We start from the raw sequence: 26,905 nt of genomic DNA on the forward strand, positions 1-26,905 counted from the left end.
ATAGACCCTTCATTTATTTGTAAGTGGGCAAACTTCCAAAATCTGCAGGGGATCGAATAATTATTTTCCCCATTGTATAGTGTTTTATCTATATTTTCTTGATGTATTATTCATATTTACAGTATATAAGAAACAAAAAAAAATATTTTTAATTTTGGTTTAGTCAGGTAAGAGAAAGAATGTCCCAATCAAAAAAGCTAATGCTGTGCTCTCTCTAGAAAGCCTACAATTGCTAAAAGTGTTACAAGTGTAGCCTATATTAAATGTTTATTTGTAAAATAAAGATTGTATATTAATAAGGAAAACATTATAAAATTGTTAGAAAAAAATATAAAACTGATCCTCAACCATATAATTTTCATTTAACAAATATTATATATTGAGCACAGAACAACAATATTCTAACAACTAAGCAAAAGTAAGCATATGGTTTTGTACATATTTTTATCCAAATAAAGCAGTAGTAGAAGGATCAAAAGAGTCCAGTTTGAATGAAAGAAGGGAGGGAATTTGAATCCAAAAACTAAAATATCTGAAATAGCAGGTCATGCACATACCTACTGGTGGAAAGACTCACCAGGGGACCTATAGGCTTACTACTCCTATTCTAACCACTCTGCTGTTCTGAAGCATTTCAGCAGATTGATTACATATTCTTTCTACTGACAGTAGAAGAAGTTGTCTCTATGATGGTAAAGTTCATTGCATTATTCCCATATACTGTACATCAGAGACCAATTCGAATTCTGATTAGGTTTTTTGAGCCTGCACATTTTTCCTGGCAGACTCAAAGAATCAAAAACCTCAGTTCCATTTAGCAGACAAGAATGTTCAACTTCATCAGCTAAGATTTTGTAAAAGTATATTTTAACATAAGTTTTTTAATACTACAACAAGAGAGAATTGTCACCTTACCTCAACTAATTTCCGTATATGTTTATTAATAATGGTAGGGTCAGGCTTTGTGGTCACTCCAGACGCCCAGTCAAGAGGTACATCAGGCTTAGTGGGAGTTGTAGGTGAAGTTGGCTGTTAATAAACGCAAGCATAAAAAGCAATGTAAATTAACACTGAAGAAGAAACTGTCATCAAACTGTTTTAGAAATATTGTATTTTGTATTAGCGTGTTTCCCCAAAAATAAAACCTACCCTGGAAATAAGACCTAGTGTGATTATGGGGGAGAACTGCAATATAAGCCTTACCCCATAAATAAGCCATAGTTTTAAGTGGTTGTAAAATCCTATAATCCACTCTATTACAGTATTATATAATGTACAATGTGTGTGTTTCTGTAATATTATTGTGCCAAATACCTCCGTTACAGTGCTGCTCGGTGCTCACCTGACCACTCGGTGCACTCCTCCTCTTCTCCTGGCTGTCAGTGGGGGATCTCGGCCCCTCCCTCTGCAGTGCTCGGAGCTGGGAAGAGAGCTCCGGCGGGTCACGTAAGCGCCCAGTGGTGCTGTAACGAAGGTATTTGGCACAATAATATTGCAGAAACACACACATTGTACATTATATAATAATGTAATTGAGTGGATTATAGGATTTTACGATCACTTTAACTTGGTTTACACTGGTAATTCTTGACTGGCAGTGAGGGGGAGAGAGGGCAGGGGGCACAGAAACTGGCAAATACACATTACATGATAAGACCTACTCCGAAAATAAGCCCTACTGTGTACTTTGTTGGCAAAATTAATGTAAGACCCGGTCTTATTTTCGGGGAAATATGTTAGTTGTATTTCACGTAGACATTTAATATCAGATTTTTGTTAAGCAAATCATTTTTGTTGAATTTCCTGTAAGATTTTACCAACATTCTTTGCCTTTTTTATTTAGGACCATAGGATATTTTTAGACCAGAAATAAAATACGTAGGTCTATTACTTGCTGCAAACATTTTTATATTGAAGTGTATTTTAATATTTTAGTGCAGGGATTTAATTCCTAATTACCTATCCCTGAAAAAAAGTTTACTTAACAGTCTAACTGAATTATGTCGTCCTTAGGCCTATATTACAAGAGTTGGGCCAAAAGCAATGATGTTTGAAAATATTTATTTCATCTTTAGTAGGAGCATTATCTTAAGAGTATGTTTTGATGAGAGCCTATAGCTGACTTGAAATTAGGATTTGTTTTTTGGTAAGATGATAGATACATATATACAGGCATATAAAGATAGTACTTGCCAATATTTATTCCTTTAAAAAGGACAGCAAACTACCTGGTATCTTACAGAAATCCAATGTGCTCCTAACATCCTATTTGGCCTGTCAATACCGTGCCTTGCCTGCTGGGCTACAGAATTCTGCCAATCCCAACCCCTTTCTGTCCCACACCGACACTTTTACTTATTTCTGTTCCAGCAAGACAGCAGTGTAGATATGACTCCCAGGAGCCCATCCACAAACTATGTAGGGAAAGGCTCTTAGAAGATGTAGTTCTGGGGGCATGCCTGTCTCCCATTATTTGCCTTTAAGAATTTTACAAGCCTAGTGATTATGCCACCTGAAGTAATAAGAAGGAACAAAGTAAAAGAAAAAAATGAATGCCTGGACATATTCTAGATGGGAAGAGCGAGAATTGGGGCTAAATTTAGGTAAGGTAATGCCTGGACATGTTCTTTAAATTGTGATCTATCTATTTTCTTATTAGTATTGCTGTATTACACAATGGAAACCATAATTTCAGCTGCTATAGAGAATATTTCATGCAGTTTCACCAATGTGCTTCTAAAGCTAAGCATAATATGGTTTAACATTTAGGTAAAACAGAAAAAAAATCCTATTTAAAATCATTAATAGCCCCTCTAAAAAAAAAGGGGGGGGGGACAATGATTTCCCAAAAGTTCGAAATTCACGCTCAGGGGTCAGGCTCGGAGAACAGTAGCTATAGCAGTAGAGAGGTTAAGTTATGATGGTTAGAATACATAAATATAATATAAACCACATACCAAACTTTTAAGTATTTACCACCAAAAACAAACAACTGATCCAATAAATATTAGATCAATGACTAATTAAATTACCTACCGATTTTGGATTCCTAGGCTCAAGAACAAGTGAAAGTTTATAAATATCATCTTCAGTATGGTATAAATCAAGCGATAACTGAAAAGACAGTTGAAAAAATATTTAAACTGACTGCCGGCTGATAAACATATGCAAATAGGTTGCTACAATTTCACTGGCTGCACTGTTTTTTCATTAATGACCCAGAAAGTATTGTAATCAAAGGATCATCTTGACTGCCAGTCAAATGGAAGTTTTAAGCAGATCATCAAAGGCAGCCTGGTTAATTCATACCAGATCAGGTTTCCTTTAACTACCTCAATACTGGGCACTTAAACCCCCCTTCCTTCCCAGACCAATTTTCAGCTTTTAGCGCTGTTATATTTTGAATGACAATTGCGCGGTCATGCAACACTGTACCTAAACCAAATTTGTGTCATTTTTTCCCCACAAATAGAGCTTTCTTTTGGTGGTATTTCATCACCGCCAGGTTTTTTCTTTTTTGGTGCACAAATATAAAAAGACCGAAAAGTTTGAAAAAAAAAAAAAAGTTTTTTTGTTTAGGTTATAAAATTTTGTAAATAGATACGTTTTTTCCTGCACTGATGAGCACTGGTGACGCCGCACTGACAGGCACTGATGAGGAGACACTGATGGGGTGGCACTGATGGGGTGGCACTGATATGCAGCACTGATGGGCACTGATAGGTAGCACTGATATGCAGCACTGATGGGCACTGATATGTGGCACTGATAGATAGCACTGATATGCAGCATTGGTGGGCACTGATAGGCAGCGCTGATGGGCACTGATAGGCAGCACTGATGGGCACTGATCGGCGGCACTTATGGGCACTGATAGGCGGCACTTATGGGCACTGATGGGTGGCACTGATGGGCGGCACTGATCTGCACTGATGGGGGGCACTGATGGGCACTGATAGGCAGCACTGGTGGGCAATAATGGGCACTGGTGGGCGGCACTGATAAATGGCAATAACGGGCACTGGTGGGCAGCACTGATAGATGGCATTGGTGGGCAGCACTGATAGGGGGGCACCACTGGCAGGCTCTCTGAGCCCTGTTTGCCATCCCTGGTGGCCATGGTGGGCATCCCTGTTGGTCATGGGTGGGCATCCCTGGTGGCTCTAGTGGCATCCCCTCCCCCCAGGGCTGCACTAGTAATCAATCATCTGATTACCAACACAGACCCCCCCTGTGATCAGTGAGTAATTAGAAATACTCACTGATCACCCCGGCTGCAGAATCGATCCTCTCCTTCTCCTCACACTGACAGGATCTGTCAGGAGGAGAAGAGATCGAAGCCGTTACAACGGCTGTATTGACATTACATGACGGCTGTGATTGGTCACAGCCGTCATGTGATCAGGAGGGCCAATCACAGGGCCCTCCTGCCAAGTCTTGTTGCTCTGTGTCCTAGGGACACAGGCACATCGAGATCGCGCCGCTGCGTGTGCCCGCGGCGGCGCGATCTCTCTCCTTCTGAAGGACGTTCCGGAACGTCCATTCAGAAGGACGAGACTACCACCCGGCCGTATATGTACTATGGCCCGGGTGGGAGGTGGTTAAACAGAAGGTAAAGTATTTGCATGACATCATGGTTTATCATTTGACAATATTGGGCAAGGTCTAAAAGCACCAGTGGCCTATTGTATATCCAGGTGTACTAGTTTAAAGCACCGACACAACTTTAAATATAGACCAGTGTATTTCAAGGTTCGTATCTCCTGATGCTGATGTTTTGTTTTTGCTAAATACCTTTAGACCTAAGGTACCCTCAATGTCTCGTGAATTGTTTCCAAGATAGTTACATAGTTACATAGTTAGTGAGGTTGAAAAAAGACACCAGTCCATCCAGTTTAACCTATGATATGTGTGTGTGTGTGTGTGTGTTTGCTGCTAACCGTACATTGTATACCCCTGTATGTTGTGGTCTTTAAGGTGCCCATCTCATATACTTTTTTGAAACTATCAATGCTCCCTGCTGATACCACTGCTTGTGGAAGAGAATTCCACATCCTTACTGCTCTTACAGTGAAGAACCCCCTGCGTATTTTAAGGTTAAACCGCCTTTCCTCTAGTCTTAGTGAGTGGCCACGTGTCTTATTGTGTTTCCTTTCTCTGAATAGGTTTTTCCATATGCTAGGGTTGCTACAGTACAATATTTGTACATTGATATCATATCCCCCCTCAATCGTCTCTTCTCCAGAGAGAATAGGTTCAGTGCTTGTAGTCTTTCCTCATAGCTGATGTCCTCCATTCCCCTAATTATTTTTGTTGCCCTTCTCTGGACTTTCTCCAGTTCCAGCACATCCTTCTTGAGGACCGGTGCCCAGAACTGGACAGCATACTCCAGATGTGGCCAGACCAGAGTCTTGTAGAGTGGAAGATGCCACCCTAGGCTGTTCTGTTGTGAGCACCCTAAATTGAGTCATTAAACTCATTTTGATTCAATACTTTTTTTTCCTAATAAGAACAACCTTGGATGCAAAGCCTCCCAATTAGTATGTTTTCAACTTTTTATTTGTCTTTGTTCCTTTTGCAAATGTTCCCTGTTGTCATTGTGACAGTAAATGATGGAAAATATATCTTCAGTGGAACTCCACATAACATTAAAAACCCAACAAAGGTTCTAATCTTTCCCCAACCAATCCAAAACAATAAACAAAAAAGTTGGCGAAGTTTAAATGTTAAGGGGATGCATAAATGTAGGGAATACTTAGTTTATAACTCTTAAAAAGCTTATTTGTTTTCAGTGCAGAAAGCCTTACACCTAATTCAACTGTAGAAGAGTGTAATAGAGATCTCCTTGTAGTCCCCCTGAGCCACCACAAGATGTTACTACTTTAAGTTTGAGTAACTTTCAGCAGTAATTATAAGGCCTCATTTACACTTGCAGTTGGGAGGGGGGGGTTAAGAAAATGTGTGGTTGAGCCACATATTTACTGCCCCAACCAATCCCTTTTAAGATATACACATGGGTATACACATGCCACTACCGTAATGCTTTGCATAGCAGCCCAACGAAAATTATTCTTCTTTCATTCCACCACGGATCACTCTTCAGAGGGCAACTCAAGCATGAACAAGCCCTTAAGAGTCCTTTAAGATGGCAGCCCATTTTAGGTTGCTTAGCAACTGTGCTATGTCAGCCTGGAATGTTCTTGGAGGGTTATATAAGTAGGTTGGCGGGTTAGTGAGCGTGCCTTCTTCTTGTAGAAGAAGCAAACAGTACTTCTGATCTTGGATCGAACCATAAGGACATGTACCCAGGAAATATTTCTATGTGAGCTTCTCCTTCAGGGGGCAGTATAAAAGCATTTCTTATTTGGTGGAGCAGGACTTATTACATTCATCCTCAGAAGGAATGCCAAGACTATATTCTACCCTCTGCTTGAGCATGTTGGTGCCTCCATTATCCGATATGGCTGTTTAGTTTAACATTCTTTAGTAAAGACAAACATCTTGAGCCTGGTGTGGACTCTGTTTATTTTTTTCCAATAGAGGACTACTCTTGGACAAGAGGAACCAAAGCCAGGAAGGGATTAATGGTTGAATCAGAGGGCCCAGGTTCAGGTTTGGCTGAGCTGGTTGTCCACAGAGGGGTGATGTCTGGATGTTTCTGTTCCAACAATAGTGACCACAAAATATGGCAGCACTATTTAAAAGTTTCTTAAATGTATGTGCAGCAAGCAAGATTAAGAATGAGAAATGTGTGTCCTCTCTTGTGTTGTGGGAGAGGGAAGTAATTTTAAGATTAGATTTCAAGAAGAAATTAGATTTTATCTTTCGTTTGAATTGATACATTTTACAGGACAAATGGTAGACTATGTCAGGCCTACAAACAAATCAAAATGCCAGCTTCCTGGAATTGAAAGGATAGTATACTCAACTCTCCAGCAGCCTATGTCTTCTTTCCCTTTGTTCCAGAGCTACAGTTTTGGTCAGTCTATTTAGCATTCAACATTTACGCAAATGTCAGATGCCTGTGTCCCCTGCTGCATGCTCTGATACCTTCCTCCAACCAATACATGACTACAATACTCACAATGACTCACCCGCTGTCATAGGGTCTGGAGGATGGAATTACAGTGCATAGCTGATGGCACAGGTATAGAAAATTGCCAAAAGTATCAAATGCCTAAAAGACTGACAGAGGCTTTAGTGGTGTTATAAAGGAACGACTATACTGCCTCTTCTATTGCAGTCAACTATTATGGGATTTGTAAAATGCATAGAGCACATGACAGCAACTAATATCTGCTGTTTGTTCCAAACAAAATGAACTGAGGGAGAAGGAGTGGTTCAGTAGCCTATGTTACAAGGAGGCAAAAAACAAAGTAGGAAAAAATTTAAAGAAAAATAGGTTATAGAGCCATTAGGTATTGGATGCGTATGGATTGTTTTTGGTATATAAGGATATTGTTTAGTATAACTTCAGGGTGCTCTTGTGAAAGAAGGACTGATACATATTAGGAAAAGGTTCTCATTTGATACCTCTTGTTTATATTATATAAAGAACAAGAAACTCAAACCTTTCAAAACTCCCTCCAGGTCCCAAAATCACTCAGCTCCAAAAAAATAAAAAAATAAATAAAAAATCTAGCAAGAATGGGATCCCCTAGCAAATAATCATGAAAAATCAAAAACAATGGAAAATTTCATTTTGGGCTCAAGATAAAACCGTCACAGAACTGGGTCTATATAGGTAATCCTAAAAAATCTAGACCAGTGTATCATAAAAACAACAACTTTATTATACAAATATCACATAGACAAATATAAAACCAACCATGAACCCAATACCTCCATATTGCACAAATATTCCATATTCTCATTCATCCTCAAACTTGTAGATAATGTTTAGGATGGCATAGGATTCTACAGTACATGGCCCCTACCTATCCTGGTCCATTGGTCTAGATTTTTAGGATTATTTATGGATAGTGATGGACGAACATCGGCCGGGCCGGTTCGCGAACGTCAGCCGCAAATTTTCTCAAATGTCCGCGAATCGCAAGTTCGCGGCGGGTCCCATTGACTTTAACCACTTAAGCCCCGGAGGATTTGGCTGCTCAAAGACCAGAGCCTATTTTGCGATTCAGCACTGCGTGACTTTAACGGACAATTGCGCGGCCGTGCGACGCTGTACCCAAATGAAACTGACATCCTTTTTTTCTCACAAACAGAGCTTTCTTTTGGTGCTATTTGATCACCTGTGCGATTTTTACTTTTTGCGCTATAAACAAAAAAATAGCGAAAATTTTGAAAAAATAACAATATTTTTCACATTTTTTATATGAAATTCCCCCCCAAAAAATGTAAAAATGTAAATTTTTCAACATTTTAGGCCAATTTGTTTTCTGCTACATATTTTTGGTAAAAAAAATCGCAATAAGCGTATTTTGATTGGTTTGCGCAAAAGTTATTGCGTTTACTAACTAAGGGAAAGATTTATGTAATTTTTATTGTTTTTTTTTTTTAACGAGTAATGGCGGCGATCTGCAATTTTTTTTGCGGGACTGTGACATTGCGGCGGACCCCTGACTGACATTTTTGACACTTTTGGGAGTACCAGTGACATTACTACAGTAATCAGTGCTATACATATGCACTGTTACTGTAAAAATGACACTGGCAGGGAAGGGGATAATTTTATTAGTGATCAAGGGGTTAAGTGTGTCCCTAGGGGCGTGTTTCTAACTGTAAAGGGGTGTGTTTTTTTATGTAACCACAGAGACATATGATCCTACATAGCAGGATCGTATGATCTCTGCTGTTACACCAGGGAGAATGACAGGCGGCTTTGTTTACATTAGCCGCCTGCCTTTCTCCATCTCCACCGGGAGATCACGAGTGATGTCCGCCGGTCACAAACGCGGGGATGTGCAGGAACGAGCGGGGGTGGAAGCGCGCCTCCGGCGGCGCGCACTCGCCCCCTGCAGGCTCCTGGGTGAGCGACGTAGTACTACGTCGCTTTGCCCAGAAGGGGCTGACTGTCGCAGTAAATATACTGTGGGCGGTTGGCAAGTGGTTAATGGGAGGCAAACTTTAAAAACCTTTAGGTCATATATGCAGCCACAAAAGACTTACTAGCTGTGCACAAATAGTCCCACCACATGGACAATATCATAACAGAAGTATTGCAATTGCAAAAGTTGCCCTAAAATTTTTTATTTTTTTTCATAAATCAGCCAGAACTGACAGCAGCCGGTAAATACATGTCAAATACATAGGGTCTATTCACACATCTGTAAAATGGGTCCGCATCCATTCCACAATTTGGCGGAACATTTACAGACCCATTGATTTTCAATTCCAGTCTGAAAAATTAGGCATTCACAGGATAAAGAAGTAAGTGTCGGCCAGTATAGGCCCCAAAAATTATCCCACATGGGTTTACCTGACAGCTAAGAATGTAGTATTCTGTGGCTGGAGGTACATTAGGCATTGACAGAAAAAATAATTGTCAGCCCTGAAAGGCCCCAAAAATTAGCCATTCAATGGACATGAAATGCCTTTTATGCCGCTGTATGTAGCAAAGCCAAGGACCAGGAATTGCTGTGGGTGGATGGCGGTCTGGCGGATATTTGTGGCCTGTCATGAGGAATTTAAATGAAACATGGTCTACTGGTCACATGTGTTGAATTCCTCAGAGATCCATGCCTCATTCATTTTTATAAATGTGAGGTAGTCTACACTGTCATGAGCTAGGCGAGTGCGCTTATCGGCCACAATCCCCCCTGCTGCACTGAACGTCCTTTTGGACAGGACAATGGACAGGGGGCAAGCCGACAGTTCCATTGCAAATTGTGCAAGCTCTGGCCAGAGGTCAAGCCTGCCCACCCAGTAGTCCAGGGGTTCATCACTTCTCAGAGTGTCCACATTGGCCGTTAACCCGATGTAGTCGGACACCTGTCGGTCTAGGCGTTCCCTGATGCTGTATCCGAAGTACAGCTGTCAATGGGTCGGCTGAAAGAAGGGTCTCATATCTGAAGTGACCAACACATCTTCAAACTGCCCTCTTCTTGCAGGCGCTGTTGGATTGCTACCTGTAACTGTCTCTCTGTGACTGGAAATTCCTCTGCCAGTGCACGCAAAAGCAGAATGCAGCATTTCTCGCAGCAAGGCCTGGAATTGCTGCATTCTGACCTCCCTCTGTGATGCCGGTAACATTTCCACCATTTTTTGTTTGTACCAGTGGTCTAAGTACGTTGCCACCCAGTACTGGTCCTTGCCCTTTATGCTTTTTAAACGGGGGTCCCCCTTAAAACACTGGAGCATGAAGGCCCCCATTCGCACTAAACTGGAAATGGTGTAGTGGCCTTGCTCCAGCTCATCATCCAGGATAATCTCGTCCTCGTTCTCCTCCCCCCATCCACGGATAACACCAGGGATCCCAGAAAGGTTTAAAGCATGCTCTTCTTGCTCCTCCTCATCTGCCCCGGCACCATCCTCCTCTGACTCCTCTTCAGACTCCTGTTGTTGACTTGTCTCAGATGGAGTAGCACCCCCTGGGAATTCATCCAACATTGCGACTTCCTCATCTTCCTGCTCCTCGATGGCTTGATCAATGACATGACGCAATGCACACTCCAGAAAGAAGGCATAAGGTAAGATGTCACTGATGGCGCCCTGGCCGTGACTGACCAGTTTGGTGATCTCTTTGAATGGCCACAGAAGTCTGCATGTGTCGCGCATGAGCAGCCACTGGCGAGGTGAAAAAAACCAAAGCTCCCCAGAACCTGTCCTGCCGCAGAGTTCGTACAGGTAGTCGTTAACTGCACGTTTCTGCTGGAGCAGCCTATAAAGCATATGCAACGTTGAGTTCCATCGCATCGGGCAGTCACAAATAAGACGCCTGACGGGCAGGTTGTGTCGCCGCTGAATGTCAACAAGGCGAGCTATGGCTATGTAAGATCTTCTGAAATGGCCAGAGATTTTCCTGGCCTGCCACAAGACATCCTGGACCCCAGGGTATTTGGCAACGATTCGCTGCACGACCAAGTTCATGACGTGTGCCATGCATGGTACGTGTGTTATTTTGCCCTGTTTCAGCGCGCTCAGCAGATTGGCACCGTTGTCGCACACTACTTTACCAACTTGAGCGGTGTCAGCCACTGATCTGCCTGTGAACGCAAAGCTGAAAGGAGTGCAGAACTAGTGTGGCTCTTGGCTTCCAGGAACAACAGATGCAGCACAGCATGGCAAGGTCTCATCTGGCATGTGGAATAGGTTCTTGGGCGGCACAGCGGAAGAGACGGTAGCAGCGGAAAAGGAGGAGTCAGCCGAGGAGGAGAGGGAGGATGGAGGAGGAGGAGGAAGAGAAGAAGAGGCAGGCCTGCATGCAATCCGTGGCGGTACAACCAAATCTACACGGGTGCCACGGGTTACATGCTTGACGGCCGTCAGAAGGTTCACCCAGTGGGCAGTAAAAGTGATATAACTTCCCTGCCCGTGTTTGCTAGACCATGTGTCTGTGGTCAGATGTATCTTGGCACCAACACTGTGTGCCAGGGATATATTCACTTGCCGCTGAACATGGCCATAAAGCTCTGGAATGCCCTTCTGCAAGAAATATTTCCTGCCTGGGACCTTCCATTGTGGTGTTGCAATGGCCACAAATTTCTGAAAGGCCTCCGAGTCCATCAGTTGATATGGCAGCAGTTGGGGGGCTATCAGTTACGACAAGCCAGCAGTCAAACGTTGGACAAGAGGGTTATCCGGCGTCATCATTTTTTTATGCACCAACATTTGGGCCATGGAAGCCTGCCTTTTTCCAGAACAACGTGACAAAGGCATCATGGAAGGTGGAGTGGAGGACAATTTTGAGGAGAGAGGACAAGAGGCTGGACGGTGTGAGCCTGGATTGTGGCTTTGTGGGTTCTGACGGTGTTGCTCCCACTAGGCTCGGTGATGGGAGTTCAGGTGCCTTCTTAAGGTGGTCGTCCCTAGGTGAGTGTTGGGCTTACCGCGACTTATGCGTTGACTGCAAAGGCTGCAGATGGCAACACTGTTGTCAGCAGCGGACACATTAAAAAAAGCCCACACTGCGGAGCCATGTGCCGGCATCCTGGGACCGCCAGATGTGACTGTACATGGTTGATGGCTTGCTCCTGATACATTTGCAGTCTGCTTTGAACCTCTTGTGCAATGCAAGTTCCGCCTGCTTCTCCTCCCTATCCGCTGGTCCGTCTCTCCCTCTGAACTCCCCTCCTCTTCCTCTCTTGTGGCCACCCATGTGACATCCATAGACACGTCATCATCCACGTCACCTTCCCCACCACTAACATTCGAGATCTTGGAGAAGCTACCTCCTCTTCCTGATTCGATGCCAACAATGGCTGCGCATCGCAAATGTCTTGTGATGGATCTAAAAATAATTCCAGTGACTCAAGCGGAGGGTATATGGTGGTCTTGGTGGTGGTGTTGGTGGTGGTGTCTTTGGGGGTGGACACAGCAGAGAGTGAACAGGGTGCACATAGAGAGGATGAGGAGGGTGCAGAAGAGGAAGACTGAGTGAGCCACTCAACCAAGTCTGGTGCGTCCTTTGACGTAATTGAACGCACCTTCTGAAACTTCACACTTTGGCTCCGGCCTACTGCTCCTGCCCTACCCCTACCACCCCTGTGTAAGGGCCTGCCTCTTTCTCTGCCTGTCATTTTTTTAATTACCCTGTGACAAAAGTCTCTAGAGAAGCGCAGTATATGTGGAACAAGGTATATAACACCCGCTTCAATCTGTGGTATTGGGGGGGCCAAAGGTTTATCACACCAGTTCTACAAATAATTGGCCAGTAACTGTTGTCACTGTGTGTAGCACAGTTAACGCAGCAAAAGAGGCCAAATTTTTGCAGGACTAAAATACACTCTTATAAAAGTATACTGTTAAATAACACCCCAATTCAATATGTGGTATTGGGGGGCCACTGGTCTATCACACCAGTTGTCCAAAAAAATGGCCAGTGAGTTTGGCACTGTGTGTAGCAGAGTTAAAGCAGTAAAAGAGGCAATATTGTTGCAGGACACAAATACACTTATACAAGTATACTCAGATAACACCTCACTTCAATATGTGGTATTGGGGGGCCACTGGTCTATCACACCAGTTGTATAAAAAATTGGCCAGTGATTTTGGCACTGTGTGTAGCAGAGTTAATGCAGCAAAAGAGGCAATATTGTTGCAGGACACAAATACACTTACTTATACAAGTATACTCAGATAACACCCCACTTCAATATGTGGTACTGGGGGGGGGGGGGCACTGGTTTATCACACCAGTTGTACAAAAAATTGGCCAGTGAGTTTGGCACTGTGTGTATCAGAGTTAATGCAGCAAAAGAGGCCACATTTTTGCAGGACTAAAATACACTCTTAGAAAAGTATACTGTTAAATAACACCCACTTCAATATGTGGTATTGGGGGCCACTGGTCTATCACACCAGTTGTACAAAATAATTGGCCAGTGAGTTTGGCACTGTGTGTAGCAGATTTAATGCAGCAAAAGAGGCAATATTGTTGCAAGACACAAATACACTTATACAAGTATGCTCAGATAACACCCCACTTCAATATGTGGTATTGGGGGGCACTGGTTTATCACACCAGTTGTATAAAAAATTGGCCAGTGAGTTTGGCACTGTGTGTAGCAGAGTTAATGCAGCAAAAGAGGCAAAATTGTTGCAGGACACAAATACACTTATACAAGTATACTCAGATAACACCCCACTGCAATATGTGGTATTGGGGGGCCACTGGTCTATCACACCAGTTGTACAAAAAATTGGCCAGTGAGTTTGGCACTGTGTGTAGCAGAGTAAACGCAGCAAAAGAGGCTATATTGTTGCAGGACACAAATACACTTATACAAGTATACTCAGATAACACCCCACTGCAATATGTGGTATTGGGGGGCCACCGGTTTATCACGCCAGTTCTACAAATAATTGGCCAGTAACTGTTGTCTCTGTGTGTAGCACAGTTAATGCAGCAAAAGAGGCCAAATTTTTGCAGGACTAAAATGCACTCTTAGAAAAGTATACTGTTAAATAACACCCCACTTCAATATGTGGTATTGGGGGGCCACTGGTCTATCACACCGGTTGTACAAAAAATTGGCCAGTGAGTTTGGCACTGTGTGTAGCAGAGTTAATGCAGCAAAAGAGGCAATATTGTTGCAGGACACAAATACACTTATACAAGTATACTCAGATAACACCCCACTTCAATATGTGGTATTGGGGGGCCACTGGTTTATCACACCAGTTGTACAAAAGATTGACCAGTGAGTTTGACACTGTGTGTAGCAGAGTTAATGCAGCAAAGGAGGCAATATTGTTGCAGGACACAAATACACTTATACAAGTATACTCAGATAACACCCCTCTTCAATATGTGGTATTGGGGGGGCCACTGGTCTATTACACCAGTTGTACAAAAAATTGACCAGTGAGTTTGGCACTCTGTGTAGCAGAGTAAATGCAGCAAAAGAGGCAATATTGTTGCAGGACACAAATACACTTATAAAAGTATACTCAGATAACACCCCACTTCAAACAGTTGCATTGGGGGGCCACTGGTCTATTCATCAGTTATAATACTTTAAAAGTGCTTTTGTCACTGTTTTTAGTATTGCTGCAGAAACGCTGCACACAGAAGACCTCTGCCTACACTGACAAAAGAGACTGTAGACCTATACCAAATACCAGCCCTTGAAAGGACTTTTGTGGATCTTAACAGAGCAATTTGTGTCACTGACAGCCTGTCCCTGGTGCACACAGCAGACCTCTCCCTACACTGACAAAAAGCAGAATGTGAAATGGCTGCCAGCTCAGGTCTGTTTTAAAGGTAGGGGGTATGTCCATGTGCTGCCATGTTTCAATTGGCTGTCCCATTCCACCTGATGGCTGTGTCATGGGTCAAAGTTCTCCCCAATGTAAACTAATATGGCCGCCGCAAATAACGCCATGTGTTCGCAAAATCGGCGGGCGTCGAACGCGCAATGTTCACCGCGAACCGACCGCCGGGCGAACCACAAGGCCATCCCTATTTATGGAGACCAAGTTCTGTGATGGTTTGGTCTTGAGCCCAAAACTAGTTTTTCCATTTTTTGGATTTTACATAAATAACAAGCAATCTGTCATAGTTTTGGGGTAAAATAAAATATGTACATACCGTTAAGAGGTTAATTAAATCCATACTTGTTTCTAAGTGATGTGAAGCACTCTGTAGTGAAACCAGTTCATTGAGAGTAACATATAACTGCTGCATTTTAACAGTGTTTACTTTATTGTCATCCACCCAGTCAGGAAAAACAACATGTACAGCTATTAAGTCTTTCAAGTGAACACCGAGAATAGGGATTTTAAACCCAACACACTCAGAAAACGCTTTGCGATAACCACAGTAGTTTCCGTTAGACGAGACCAGCTCGGTCATTTCATTCCACACCTGCAAAGAACAGAAGAAAAACATTTATCAGGTAATAACTATAAAGAAAAAAAAATATTATTAATATTCATATTTCTAATGTGCCCATTACTTCCTGGCACTCATGCAGACTATGTTGGCAGACCAAACTTCACCAGTTGTCTTGTCGCTTCACCTTCTCCCTTAGGTATGGTGCCTTTCTACCCACATCTAGTAAAGCATCTAACTTAGCCACATTAACAGAAACTAAAACACTGTGAAACTGCTATTTATGTATTTTTAGATTTCAGTCTGTAGTATTAAAGTACTAAAGTACAATTAAAGGTTCATGTATAATAGTCTAAGCAAGTACTAAATCCAGGTATTTTGTAATGCACAAGCCATAAAAAAAAAGTAATCAAAAGCTTCCTTTACCCTACCTTACTAAAACAATTCACCCATTGTGTCTCCCACGCTCCCTCTCCCAGGCATTGCAGCTCAAGGTGGGAGGATTTTAGCAGGGCTGCCAATCCAAAAAAGTAAAAAATGCTGATAGCCATTCTACCCACTGCAAGGTTTTTATTTATGTCACACTGTTGTAGAAACAGGCGCAGACTACAAGAGGGTGGCAACACTGCTCTTAATTCAGGAGCAGGGCAGCATCATTGTCACACCATCATAGGAAACTGCATTAGGTGGAATTCACTGACAGGCTTGAAGGGTATTTGTAGGACTTTGCAAGAGGACTAAGATAAAACTGTAAGTGCAAACACACTTATAATTAAGTGCTGCAGCACATCTTTTTTAATAGTAGGCCATAATTTACCTTTCTCTCCTTGGCCATACACATTAGCTGGTGTTAAGCATAATCCAACACTTCAAAAGTGTTTTTCCAGTTCTAAAATACACCTTTAGCTTATATTATATTTATATTTATATTTATATATATATATATATATATATATATATATATATATATATATATATATATATCAGTGCAGTGCAATTCCTTCATTCAACATAATTCGTAACCATCATTGCACAAGTAAAAAGAAAAAACAGATAATCAAATTGAAAAAATAAAATTGAAAAAAATGAAATGTCTCTAATAACCTCTCAATCGACTGTTTGTACATAAGATATCTTTCCAGCTCACACCACTGTGTTCAAAATACGTGACAAAATGCAGTCTTCACAAATGTGTCCTGTGAACCACCACCTCTCTACAAAGTGCCCTCCCACCTCCGGACCCCACTACAGAGTCTCAATTGCCTTTTACACTCCTCCTATGGGTGTCCTATAAGTAAGTCTACTGAGGAAGCCCAACAGGAGGGCGTAACGCGTAGTAGGTGGGAGGAGCCGAGCCCGTTACATCATACAAACGATATCTGAGTATCAGTGAGCTGAAGATCTTGAAATGCCTGCTTTATATAGGATCTATGTAAGTGAGTTTTATCCCTGTTTTTAAGGGAATAAAAGGTTGTGTACAGAAAGCACTATGGTTTTCCCTCTTTTCATTTCATGCTAGGTCCAAATGGATGAGGAGCAAGAGTACACTTTGATCACCTAAACTGGATAATTTTTTAATATTATTTTTGAAACTTTATTATTATCTGTTTTTTTTTTCACTTATGAAAAAAACAAAAAAACTTACTGTTTATGAGGGTAACATAACGCTGTAACATGAACGCATTTATAGACCACAAAACTGAACCCCAAGCAGATATAATGCCAGATTCACATCCATGTGCCTGCAATGCATGTTATGGTATGCCTTGTCATTCATTCTCATATACTCTCCAATGCACAAATAGAGAAAAACAAACATAGCTTTGTGACAGTTGCTCAGTCAGATACACCAATTGGGAACCAGTCAGCATGGTTACGGAACTAGCCATAATGATCACATGTCATTATTTACAAACAGCACTCAGCGGCTGCTTAACCACTTCAGCTACGGAAGATGTTACCCCCTTCAGGACCGTGGCATTTTTTGCTATTAAGCATTGCACTACTTTAATTTGCAATTGCGTGGTCATGCAATACTGTATGCAGAGATGTATAGTAACTAAGTAGAACTACTTCACTACTGTACTTAAGTACCGAAAGGCAGTATCTGTACTTTCCTAGAGTAGAATTTTTTTCTCCTACTTCCACTTTTACTTCACTACATTTTTTCAATGATTTCAATACTTCTACTCCGATATTTTTTTTTTGTGCTGCATAGTTACTCGTTACAATTATAAAAATTACCACTGCCAGAACAGTAGATGGCAGGTTTCATGAAGCTCAAAACATGTGTATTATCAGCGCATATGAAAATAAATGCTACTGTATGTATAAATAAAAGCTGCATTTGAAATCATAAAAAACAATATGATGTTCAAACTTTTGACTTATTTCTTTAATAACTACATAACACAGTACTTTTACTTTTACTTTCAGTACTTGAGTAGCAATTTTTTTTTCAAAACTACTGGTACTTTTACTTTCAGTACTTGAGTAGCAAAATTTAAAAAAAAAACTACTTGCAATACTTAAGTACAAAAAATGTTGAATACTTTAGTACTTCTACTCAAGTCACTTTTTGATTGAGCACTTCCACTTCTACTCAAGTCACTTTTTAATCGAGCACTTGTACTTTTACTCAAGTATGAGTTTCGAGTACTTTATACAACTCTGACTGTACGCAAATGAAATTTTTATAATTTGTTTCACGCATATAGAACTTTCCTGATCTCCCGCTGCTCTTCTTTTCTTCTCCCCCGCTGATAGCTGGGGGTCACGGAAGCGACGAGTGGCGCTGTAATGAAGGTATTTAACACAATTATAATATAATGCTCTGTGCTTCCGTGACCCGCTCTGTACACTGCAGAGGGGAGGGGCTGAGATCCCCTGCTGACAGCTATGAGAAGAGAAGGACAGCAGCGGGAGATCAGCTGAGCGCCGAGTGGCACTGTACCGAAGGTATTTCACACAATTCGATTACAGAAACACACTGGACATTATATAAAACACTAATAGAGTACATTCTAGGATTTTACAAACACTAAACTAGGGCTTATTTTCGGGGTAGGGCTTATATTGCAGCCCTCCCCAAAAATAACAGGAGGTCTTATTTTCAGGGTAGGTCTTATTTTCGGGGGAAACACGGTATTAGTGACATCTATGAACATCTTTGAACTAAAAGTTACTATACATAGCATATGCAATAGGTCTTCTGTGTTTTCTCATACATATAAGAAAATATAAAACACAAATATGTTGCTTCTTGTCATCATTTTACATACCTTTGTAACATCAGAGGCGAGATGTGCATGAGTATCTTTAAGACGAGATATGGAGCTATGGCTTAGTCCACCTACAACTGCCATCAGAGTGTTAAAGTTTTGAAGATCCAATAATTTCTGCAGAGAAATAAAATGTACAGAATCAAAACTATGCAATATCTGACAGAACAGATTTGCAGGCAACTTCCTAATTACATTGGGCCTCTATAATCCATATTGGACCTTGGCTACATGCCTAAGCTGTGGTATGCACCAATCAGCCATAACATTATGATCGTTATGATCACTGGCATGTAAAGTGAATAACTGTGATTTAACTTTACAATGGAACCTGGAAGGTAATGGGTTTAATAAGTCAGCAAGTGAACATGTTGTCCCTACAGTTGATGTGTTGTAAGAAGAAAAAAATGGTCAGGTGTAAGGATTTAAGCGACTTTAACAAGGGCCAAATTGTAATGGCCAGACACTTGGATAAGATCAATCCAATCCTGTCACCGTGACAGGCTCATGGTTGGCTAAGGCTCATTGATGCACCTGGGGAGCAAAGGCTGGCCCGTGTAGTCTAATCCAATAGAACAGCTACTGCAGCTCAAACTGCTGAAAGAAAATATGCTGGTTCCTATAAAAATGTATCATAAAATGCATATGCATCTCAACTTGTTGCATATGGGGCTGCATAGCCACAGACCGGTCAGGGTACTCATGCTGACTAGTGTCCACAGCTAAAAACACCTACAATAGGCATGTGAACATCAGAAGAGAACCATAAAGAAATGGAAAAAGAAAGCTTGGTCTGATGAATTTAAGGTTTTAGGAACACGAGTTTAACCCCTTAAGCCCCGGAAGATTTTACCCCCTTCCTGACCAGGGCCTATTTTGCAATTCGGCACTGCGTGAATTCAATGGACAATTGCGCGGTCGTGCGACGCTGTACCTAAACGAATTTGACATCCTTTTTTTCCCACAAACAGAGCTTTCTTTTGGTGGTATTTGATCACCTGTGCGATTTTTTGATCATGCGCTATAAACAAATAAAGAGCGTAAATTTTGCAAAAATAACAATATTTTTCAAATTTTTTTTATATGAAATTCCCCCAAAAAAATGTAAAAATCTAATTTTTTTAACATTTTAGGCCAATTTGTTTTATGCTACCTATGTTTGGTAAAAAAAAATCGCAAAAAGTGTATTTTGATTGGTTTGCGCAAAAGTTATTGCGTTTACTAACTAAGGGAAAGATTTTTGTCTTTTTTGTTGTTTTTTTTTTTAAAACGAGTAATGGCGGCGATCTGCAATTTTTTTTGAGGAACTGCGACATTGCGGCGGACAGATCGGACCCTTGACTGACATTTTTGACACTTTTGGGGTTACCAGTGACATTACTGCAGTAATCAGTGCTATACATATACACTGTTACTGCAAAAATGACACTGGCAGTGAAGGAGTTAACTCTATTGGAGAGGTTAAGTGCGTCCCTAGGGGCGTGTTTCTAACTGTTATTGGCTGTGGCTACTAGTGTAAGAACAGAGATCAACAGTCCTACATAGTAGAACCGTGTGATCTTCATTCTTACAAAGGGAAGAATGACAGGCGGCTTTGTTTTAGCCGCCTGGCTTTCTTCCGGTGTAACGGACGATCCCGAGTGCCCGGTGGACATCGGGTCCGCCAGGCACACGCGCGGGAGCGCGCCTCCGGCGGCGCGCGCTCGCTCCCTAGAGCCACACAGGCTAGCGACGTAGACCTACGTCGCTTTGCCTGTGAGGGGCTGACCGCCACATTAAATAGTCGTATTGGATGTATAGGATGTATTGGAAATACAAGTTCAATCCATGGATGCCCCAGCTCACAACTTTGTTACTGATAGCTTGCTGCCAGATACCACAGCATATCTTCAGAGGTCTAGTGGAGTCCTTGCCTCAACAGATTATGGTGGGTAGTCATAATGTTAAGGCTGATCAGTGTATAACACAGTGAGGCTGATTTTCTAATGGAATTGAGAATCTTCACTCAAAAAATTGCGTAAATAGTAACTTCAATTAACAAATTATGTGAAAAGCAAATGCCTGTTCACTTTGAACACCAAATCATGTGCACTTGCTTTTCACATAATTGGATAATTAAAGTGAAAATTTAAATAATGATTTGAGTCAAAATTCTCAACTCCTTTGCAAAATAAGCCCAAATTCGTTGTTTTTGCCTTTTGAGGGCATCAAACTCATGACACAAATCCAAAAGGTCAGTCCTAGTTTTAGATGATGTCAGACATGAGTTTTGCATATCATATACCTATTTTTTTTATTGATCTATTAACTGATTACCGTATATACTCGAGTATAAGCCGAGTTTTTCAGCACATTTTTTTGTGCTGAAAACGTCCCCCTCGGCTTATACTCGAGTCAAGGAAAAAAATGTCCTCTCCGACGGGTTTAAGGTTTAAAAATGGCGCCGCCCGTCGCATACATGTTACCGCGCACGCGCCGCCAACGCTCGTGTAATTTCGGCTATTGCCGGCGCCGCTCGGGAGAGGCCGGGAATAGCCGAAAGTATACGAGCGGCGGCGGCGCGTGCGCAATGACGTGTCAGCGCCGGGCGGCGCCATTTTTTAAATGAAGGCGCCTCTGGAACAGGTAAGTGGAACAGCTTCACTACCTGCCATGGGCTGCGGGCACACTACAAGGGATGCAGTGCTGCGGGCATGGTCCACATGTACCATGCCCACAGCACTGCATCTCCTGTAGTATGCCCACAACCCCGGATCCTCTAGTACCATGCCAGTACCCTGCAATCTCCTGCACCATGCCAGTACATGCATTCTCCTGCACCATGCCAGTACCCTGCAATCTCCTGCACCATGCCAGTACCCTGCAATCTCCTGCACCATGCCAGTACCCTGCAATCTCCTGCACCATGCCAGTACCCTGCATTCTCCTGTACCATGCCAGTACCCTGCATTCTCCTGTACCATGCCAGTACCCTGCATTCTCCTGCACCATGCCAGTACCCTGCATTCTCCTGCACCATGCCAGTACCCTGCATTCTCCTGCACCATGCCAGTACCCTGCATTCTCCTGCACCATGCCAGTACCCTGCATTCTCCTGTACCATGCCAGTACCCTGCATTCTCCTGCACCATGCCAGTACCCTGCATTCTCCTGCACCATGCCAGTACCCTGCATTCTCCTGCACCATGCCAGTACCCTGCATTCTCCTGCACCATGCCAGTCACACTGCATTCTCCTGCACCATGCCCGCCGCCCTGCATTCTCACCCTAGGCTTATACTCGAGTCAATGATTTTTCCCATCTTTTTGTGGTAAAAGTAGGGGTCTCGGCTTATACTCGGGTCGGCTTATACTCGAGTATATACGGTACATAATTAGGTAAACCAAGACTGATATTACTCATGCTAAAGCTTGACTATGCTTTGTTTTGTTGTGACTGTGTTTAATTTGGGGTTTTATGTGTCTCTTAGTTGCATGGCTATGCTACACAAACGCCATTGAAGTCAATGGGATCTGAATTTTAAAAACAGTAGGCGAATAGGCAATGGATTATTAAGAAAATTGCATGGGGGGCTGGGCACAGACATTTTAGCAATCCTTCAAGGGAAACATTAAAATGCAAAATTCCTTTAAAGTGATTGTAAACCTCAGACATGAAATATAAACACAGTGTATCCCTCTATAGTGTGTATTTGTCTCAATTAAGGACACTAAGTGTTATTTTTGTCTGCCCCCACATATCTCTGTTATCAAAATGAGTCCCTTCTGACAAGTTTTCCTGACACCAAGAGAAAAATGGTGACAGGGGAGGGACCTCCAATAGACTGACAGCCTCAGCTCTGCTCTTGTGAGCTGTGTAAAGTGAGCACACTGAGCTCACTAAGCTTTGCAGAGTGTAACTTCAGCTCTCTGTCCCCTTTTTTTCTGAACTCTGACAAGCTTTATAAATCTTGGACAGATGTATAGAAGAGAAGACTGCAGATAAACAGGTACAACATATGTAGAAGGATTTGTTTCATCTCTGTGTATCACCTGAGGCCATTCACTTCTCTGGGTATATGTAAGGCTTTACAACCACTTTAAATAAAATGCCTGGGGGATGCCCTAAACCTACCTATGAAGTGGCGCATCTGTGTGATGTATACAACCTACTGCAGCAAAACTGACATTTGTTCTGTCTGTAAACAGAGTGGCCTGGGATTCCATTTATCTATACCAGACCCTTATCCTAGATGAGGGGCTGATATAGATGTTACTGTGAGTCCCCCACACAAAAAATGACGTGGAATTCCCCCCATAATTCATACTGAGCCCTTCAACTTCAGACCAGAAGGGCATGTTATGAATAGAGGAGGAACCCCCAACACTTGCAATTTTTTTTTTTTTGGCTCCTTTGACTACATGTCTGAGGATTCCCTGCCATGTCAATGAAGGGACCAGTGACTTCACTGGTTGGACTCAAAATGAAATAGGCTCAGGGATCTGCCAGCATCTTTAAAGTGGTTCTAAAGGCTGAAGGTTTTTTACATTTATGCATTCTATACATGAAGGTAAAAACCTTCTAAGTGCACCAGCCCCCTTTTACTTACCTGAGCTCCCTCTCAATCCAGCAATGTGCACAAGAGCATCAGTTCTCGGGGGACTCTCCCTTCTCATTGGCTGAAGCAGCAGCAGCAGTCATTTGCTACAATCACAGGCATTGAGCCAAAGAGGAAAGAGAGGGAGCAGGGCTGAACCACGGCTTCGTATCTGAATGGACATGCAAAGCAGCAGCTCAGAAGCGTCTGCTTGGGTGTCCCCATTGCAAGCTGCTTGCTCTGGGGTCACTCAACAGGAGGGTGGGGCCAGAAGCACCGACAGGGTCCCAAGAATAGGAAGATCGGGACTTTGGACAGAACAGTTAAGTAGGACATGTTTGTTATTTACAAATTGGGTCATTGTATATGATGACAATAACAAAAATAGTGCATATGATGAATTCCTATGTATATTTAAAAGACTATATGATAAAAATTGTCCTATAGAAAAAAATTAACAGGAAATTAAAATATATTTATCACCATTGTAATACAAAGGTTTTACAAAATGCCTGTAAAAAAAAAAAAAAAAAATCACTATACAGAGAATTTTTGGGACAGAGAACTAAGGATGCAAAAGTTAAGTATAAAAGTATAAAAACAAGTTAACCAGTATTATGAGAATAGCTAGAAAATAATATTATTATAATTACTGGAAGATAGTAGGAATAATATTAACCACTTAAGCCCCGGAAGATTTTACCCCCTTCCTGACCAGGGGGTATTTTGCGATTCGGCACTGCGTGACTTTAACGGACAATTGCGCGGTCGTGCGATGCTGTATCTAAACGAATTTGGCGTCCTTTTTTTCCCACAAACAGAGCTTTCTTTTGGTGGTATTTGATCACCTGTGCGATTATTTGATCACGCACTATAAACAAAAAAGTGCGTAAATTTTGCAAAAATAGCAATATTTTTCACATTTTTTTATATGAAATTCCCCCCAAAGAAAATGTAAAAATCAAAATTTTTTAACATTTTCGGCCAATTTTTTTATGCTACATATGTCTGGTAAAAAAATCGCAAAAGCGTATTTTGATTGGTTTGCGCAAAAGTTATCGCGTTTACTAACAAAGGGAAAGATTTTTGTCATTTTTGTTGTTTTTTTTAACGCGTAATTCTGCGGCGATCTGCGATTTTTTTGCGGTACTGCGACATTGCGGCAAACAGATCGGACCCTTGACTGACATTTTTGCCACTTTTGGGGTTACCAGTGACATTTCTACAGTAATCAGTGCTATACATATGCACTGTTACTGTAAAAATACACTGACAGTGAAGGGGTTAACTTTTTTTGAAAGGGAGGGGCTATGTGTGTCCCTAGGGGCGTGCTTTCTACTGTGATTGGCTGTGGCTTCAGATGTATGAAGAGTGATCAACGGTTCTACATAGTAGAACCGTATGATCATCCTTCATACACAGGGGAGAATAACAGGCAGCTTGTTTACACAAGCCGCCTGACTTTCTCCCTCTCCCCCGCCGATCGCAGAGTGACCGGCGGACATCGGGTCCGCCGGTCACACGCGCGCGGGGTCCGTGACCACGCGGGAGTGGGAGCGCGCCTCCGGCGGTGCGGGCTCGCTCCCTAGACCCTCACAAGCTAGTGACGTAGCCCTACGTCACATTGCCTGTGAGGGGCTGACTGCCGACGTAGATAGCCGTGTGGCGGTCGGCAAGTGGTTAAAGGGATATGGAATACACTATATCACCAAAAGTATTAGGAGGCCTGCCTTTACACGCACATGAACTTTAATGGTATCCCAGTCCCAGTCTGAAGGGTTCAATATTGAGTTGGCCCACCCTTTGCAGCTATAACAGCTTCAACTCTCCAGTTGAGTTCCTCCGCCCCAAACTCGCTCATCCATGTCTTTATGGACCTTGTTTGTGCACTGGTGCGCAGTCATGTTGGAACAGGAGGGGGCCATCCCCAAACTGTTGCCACAAAGTTGAGACCATGGAATTGTCCAAAATGTATTGGTATACTTGGGAGTTACCTTCACTGGAACTAAGGGGGAACTAGGGGAACTAAGAGGCCAAGCCCAACCCCTAATAAACAACCCCACACCATATTCCCCCCTCCACCAAATGATCTGGACCAGAGAACAAAGCAAGGTCCATAAAGACATTAATGAGCGAGTTTGGGGTTGAGGAACTTGACTGGCCACCACAGAGTCTTGACCTCAACCAATAGAATACCTTTGGGATGTATTAGAGTGGAAATTGCAAGTCAGGCCTTCTCGTCCAACATCAGTGCCTGACCTCACAAAAGCACTTTTGGAAAACTAGTCAAACATTCCCATAGACACACTTCTAAACCTTGTGGACAGCCTTCCCAGAAGAGTTGAAGCTGTAAAGGGTGGAACAACTCAATATTGAAGACTGGGATGCCATTAAAGTTCATGTGTGTGTCAAGGCAGGCATCCCAATACTTTTTGTAATATAGTGTATATTGAATACTCAATATACAAATCAATCAAATAGAGCAACATCCCTGGTATTAATAGATTCAATAGAGGTAATTACAAATTCAATAGACCAGAAACATTAAATAGTTGGGATATTCAAAAACTTAAAGAAAGCATTTGATATAATAAACCATGACATATTATTTAGTAAACTAAAATGTTTTGGTATTAGGGTAAAGTGTTGGACTGGGTGAGGAGTTATTTGACTAACAGGAGGCAGTTTGTGAAGTTAGGTGATTATTGTTCATTATGTTTGGACATTACTTGTGGGGTCCCCCTGGGGTGAGTGTGGGCCCTAAATTGTTTATTCTTTGAATAAATGATTTATGTATGGTGTCAAATATATCGAAGATAGTGTTATCTGCTGATGATACTAATATTTTTTGTCCGGGCAGTGATTTGAAGTCTCTAATGCAGGTGATTAATATAGGATTGAGTAAATTGAAATCATGGTTTAAAATAAATAAATTATCATTAAACCTGAACAAAACAAGAGTAACTGCAAAATCAACACACAAATAGATATTGAGATGGAAGGGGTTAATATCGAAAGAGTTAACCAAATTTATATTTCTTGGGGTAATAATAGATGATCAAATCTGTTGAAAATCACATATTAAGCATATGCCGTCCAAAGTGTCCAAAAGTATAGCAGTTTTAAATAAAGTAAACCATGTTCTGGATTATTAAATCACTCTGAATTTTATATTGCTCAATAGTTCTTCCATATCTTAATTATTGTGCAGAGGTTTGTGGCAATAATTATATAACTAGAATATATCCATTGATCATACTGAAAAAGAAAGCTATACGGATTATTTTTGTGGCAAGATATAGGGATCATACAAACTCATTCTTATAGTTAAAACTCCTAAAATTCAAGGACATGGTGCAATTACAGACTGCACAAAAAATATTTAAAGCAAAAAACTATTTATCATATACAAAATGTATTTATTGCAAGGGAGGGGAGTTATAGTCTAAGGGGAATATTTAATTTTAAGACTCTGACTGCGTGGACAACTAGAAAAGGCTTCTGTATTTCTATTTGTGGTATGAAACTGTGGCACAGTTTCAATGTGGAGCACAAGAAATGTCTAAGCGTTGACCAGTTTCAAAAGAGGTATAA

At 41.8% G+C, this 26,905-nt stretch overlaps 1 protein-coding gene across 5 annotated transcripts in view; it reads right to left on the reverse strand.

The window, feature by feature from the left end:
- The window catches only part of RASGRP3 (RAS guanyl releasing protein 3), a 304,603-nt gene that overhangs the window by 50,549 nt on the left and 227,149 nt on the right, over positions 1-26,905 (reverse strand). For all 5 annotated transcript variants that reach the window (XM_082249448.1, XM_082249451.1, XM_082249449.1 and 2 more), the window contains 4 exons: positions 18,736-18,852; positions 15,212-15,487; positions 3,037-3,114; positions 916-1,029 (listed from right to left, as the gene is read on the reverse strand). In XM_082249448.1, the coding sequence (XP_082105574.1) occupies positions 916-1,029; positions 3,037-3,114; positions 15,212-15,487; positions 18,736-18,852 (585 nt within the window). The remainder of the gene's footprint in view (positions 1-915; positions 1,030-3,036; positions 3,115-15,211; positions 15,488-18,735; positions 18,853-26,905) is intronic.

The sequence above is a fragment of the Pelophylax lessonae genome, assembly GCF_965119305.1.
Source record: "Pelophylax lessonae genome assembly, chromosome: 3".
Classification (NCBI taxonomy): domain Eukaryota; kingdom Metazoa; phylum Chordata; class Amphibia; order Anura; family Ranidae; genus Pelophylax; species Pelophylax lessonae.